The following is a 3,494-nucleotide window of genomic DNA, read 5'->3' as shown; positions in this document are numbered from 1 at the left end:
CATTAGCTTGAGGTTAGGATTGAGTTTATTGGAGCTGAGTTCAGTGGTTCGCCTTAGCGAGGCTGTGAATGGCTTAGATCAAAAGTTTGACCCTGTAGGGGTTGACGTCTCGACTGAGGCTTCATCTTTGAAATGTTCACTCCAGGGTGCCACTCGCTCACCTGAATTCTCACAGGATGGAGACTTTGTTATTGGAGGTGTTTTCTCAATTCATTACCAGCATAATACAATGATCTATAATTACACCTTCAAGCCCGAGCCTCCGAGGTGCACTGGCAGGTTAGTAGGAGCGAGAGGCAGAAAACATTAAATGTATGATGCATGTTTGCTGCAATGGTGGGTGAAAGAAATCTTAGATTTTTATTTCTTTACCAATTCTGTCTCATATAAACATTTGAATCTAAATATCTTCAACTCTTCAGATTACCTAAAATTTGAAATACGACAGAGACCATTTTGATTCATTAACCCAGTTGTATACAACAGTTTGTTACGTGATCAATGTCTTGAATTTATGAGACTTTTTTTCAGTTTAATGTAAACATCTGCAATTTCCTGCTTGATTTTGTTCAGCTTGAATGTCAGGAGTTTGCGCTTCTCTCGTGCTATGATCTTTGCCATTGATGAGATTAACAACAGCACAGAGCTGCTGCCCGGCATCAAACTTGGATATCAGATCTACGATTCCTGCGTCTCGGTGCCTGTGGCAGTGCACATTGCATTTCAGCTAACAAACCGCCAGGATCCTGTGTTTTACAAAGGAGAAAACTGTTCTCAGTCTGGAGTGGTGATGGCTGCTGTTGGAGACTCTGCATCCACTCCATTCATCAGCATATCGAGCATTGTTGGGTCCTTCAACATCCCTCTGGTGAGCTCTGATTTATTGAAAACTGCAATTCTGAAATGTTCTTGTATTGATAACTGATTTTCACTGTAGGTGAGCTACTTTGCCACGTGTGCCTGCCTTTCAGACAAACAGCAGTTCCCGACTTTTTTCAGAACCATTCCCAGTGACCATTATCAAGCTGATGCTCTGGCCAAGCTGGTGAAACACTTTGGTTGGACTTGGATAGGTGTTGTACACTCAGACTCAGATTATGGAAATAATGGCATGGCCTCTTTTCTTGAGGCAGCACTGAGGGAGAGGATCTGTGTGGAGTACATTGAGTCTTTCTTCAGAACTGATCCAGCGAGCAAAATCAGGAGAGTTGCAGATGTTATCCGTAGGTTTGTATATCACATACTTTTGCCTGTGCTTTCATCATATTATGGTACTACTGGAGATTACTTTGTTATGTAAAATTTCAATGCACTTCTACGTCTTTTCAGTTCAACAGCAGTGGTTGTTGTAGCATTTACAGCTATTGGAGAAATGAAAGTGTTGCTGGAGGAACTGGTTCGAGATCCTCCTCCACCTCGTCAGTGGATTGCGAGCGAAGCCTGGATAACTGACCCAAACCTGATGAGCTTCAGTTTCTGTGCAGGAGCCATCGGTGTAGCTATTCAGCAATCTGTCATCCCAGGTCTGAGAGACTTCCTTCTCGGTCTCTCTCCCTCTGAGGCGGCTGCCTCCCCACTGCTGTCTAAGTTCTGGGAAGAAGCTTTCAACTGCAGCTTGACAGAAAGTGAGATTCTTTTTAAACTGTTATTTAAAAAAAATACTTTATTCTAAATGCAACAGGATTTTTTAAATTTTCTCTTTGTAACTGAAAAAAATATGACTCCAATGTAGCGTATTTTGAAATACATTGATTTCTTTGCATTTCTTAATATTTCCATATTTAAATGTTGCCTAATAAATACACAGTATGAATGTTTTTCATAATGCATTTTTTTATTGAAACCTCTTTTATTTTACATAATTTTGTCCATGATTTGCTAATTATGGAAATAACAAAATAGCAAAATTATGTGGAGTAGATACACTTACATCCCAAAACAATAGTCCTGAAAATTATAGTTATTTTATAAATTGAAAATAGGATAAACAGTTTGACCTTTGAGCTGGAGATAATTAATATAGCCATACAAAACTTGTTTTAGTTAGTTAAATAATAAAATTATTATTATTTTTTTTTTAGCTTTCTCAGACAAGAGAGCATGTGATGGAACTGAAGATCTCAACACCCTAAAAGGCTCGTACACAGAAACATCTCAGTTAAGAATCACTAACATGGTGTACAAGGCTGTTTATGCTGTAGCTCATGCCATCCAGAATGCAGTGTGTAACAAAACAAATGGAATATTGCAATGTGACAAACATGTGAGGCTGGAACCCAAACAGGTCAGAATACAGTACATTTACAAGTTTTCATAAACCATCAGAAAACGGTCATTTATTTTCAGAGTCCGTTTCAGTTTCTGTCTCTTTACTTAACTTAAAGGTTCTCAAAGAATTAAAGGAAGTAAACTTCTCCAAGAATGGTTACCATGTCTCATTTGATGCTAATGGGGATCCTGTGGCTTTTTATGAATTAATAAACTGGCAGAAAAGTGAGAGTGGAGTTATTGAACTGGTAACAGTGGGATATTATGATGCATCACTGCCAAGAGGCCAGGAGTTTCGTATCAACAGGAACTTAACCTGGTTGGATGGTGGGACACAAGTAATAAGCCTAAAGACGTCACAGAACAAATGTTTTGTCAAAGCTGCTTGTACAAGATTTTGTCTCTGTCTCGGTTTCAGGTTCCAGTGTCCGTTTGCTCAGAGAGTTGTCCTCCAGGAACTCGTAAAGTGTTGCAGAAAGGAAAACCAATCTGCTGCTATGACTGTATACCATGTCCTGAAGGAGAGATCAGTAATATGACAGGTAGAATCTAATATGTTTAACATAAATCCAAATCTCTTGATATTCACCTTTGATATTCAGAAATTTTTCTTTAATTTTGTGTCTAGATTCTCCTGATTGCTTCCCATGCCCCAGAGAGTTCTGGCCAAATTCAAAGAGAGATGCTTGTTTCCCCAAACCTGTGGAGTTTCTTTCCTTCGATGAAGTCCTGTCAATTATCCTGGCTGGATTCTCTGTTAGTGGAGCCTTTCTGGCTGTCATAACATCAGTGATTTTCTTTATTCATAAAACAACACCGATTGTCAGAGCCAACAACTCTGAGCTGAGCTTCCTGCTGCTCTTCTCTCTGACTCTGTGTTTCTTATGTTCACTAACTTTCATTGGAGCCCCCTCTGAGTGGTCCTGCATGCTGCGGCACACAGCGTTTGGCATCACATTTGTTCTCTGTATCTCCTGTGTTCTTGGGAAAACTATAGTGGTTCTAATGGCCTTTAAAGCTACACTTCCAGGTAACAATGTTATGAAATGGTTTGGTCCTCTTCAACAAAGGTTGACTGTAGTGGCTCTCACATTTATTCAAGTTATAATATGTATCATTTGGTTGGTTGTGAGTCCTCCCTTCCCAGTGAAAAATCTGAGCACCTACAAGGAGAAGATCATCCTGGAATGTGCGTTAGGCTCTGCTGTTGGTTTCTGGGCTGTGCT

At 39.8% G+C, this 3,494-nt stretch overlaps 1 protein-coding gene across 1 annotated transcript in view; it reads left to right on the top strand.

The window, feature by feature from the left end:
* The first annotated feature begins 214 nt into the window (after positions 1 to 214).
* The window catches only part of LOC103148084 (extracellular calcium-sensing receptor-like), an 8,577-nt gene continuing 5,297 nt past the window's right edge, over positions 215 to 3,494 (top strand). Inside the window, exons 1-8 of the mRNA XM_007566710.2 lie at positions 215 to 279; positions 574 to 868; positions 938 to 1,227; positions 1,330 to 1,625; positions 2,082 to 2,284; positions 2,385 to 2,606; positions 2,687 to 2,810; positions 2,897 to 3,489. Coding sequence (XP_007566772.1) covers positions 230 to 279; positions 574 to 868; positions 938 to 1,227; positions 1,330 to 1,625; positions 2,082 to 2,284; positions 2,385 to 2,606; positions 2,687 to 2,810; positions 2,897 to 3,489 — 2,073 coding nt within the window. The 5' untranslated portion in view covers positions 215 to 229. The remainder of the gene's footprint in view (positions 280 to 573; positions 869 to 937; positions 1,228 to 1,329; positions 1,626 to 2,081; positions 2,285 to 2,384; positions 2,607 to 2,686; positions 2,811 to 2,896; positions 3,490 to 3,494) is intronic.

Source organism: Poecilia formosa, unplaced genomic scaffold (genome assembly GCF_000485575.1).
Source record: "Poecilia formosa unplaced genomic scaffold, Poecilia_formosa-5.1.2 Scaffold197, whole genome shotgun sequence".
In the NCBI taxonomy this organism is placed as follows: Eukaryota; Metazoa; Chordata; class Actinopteri; order Cyprinodontiformes; family Poeciliidae; genus Poecilia; species Poecilia formosa.
This window is presented reverse-complemented; position numbering and strand designations above follow the sequence as displayed.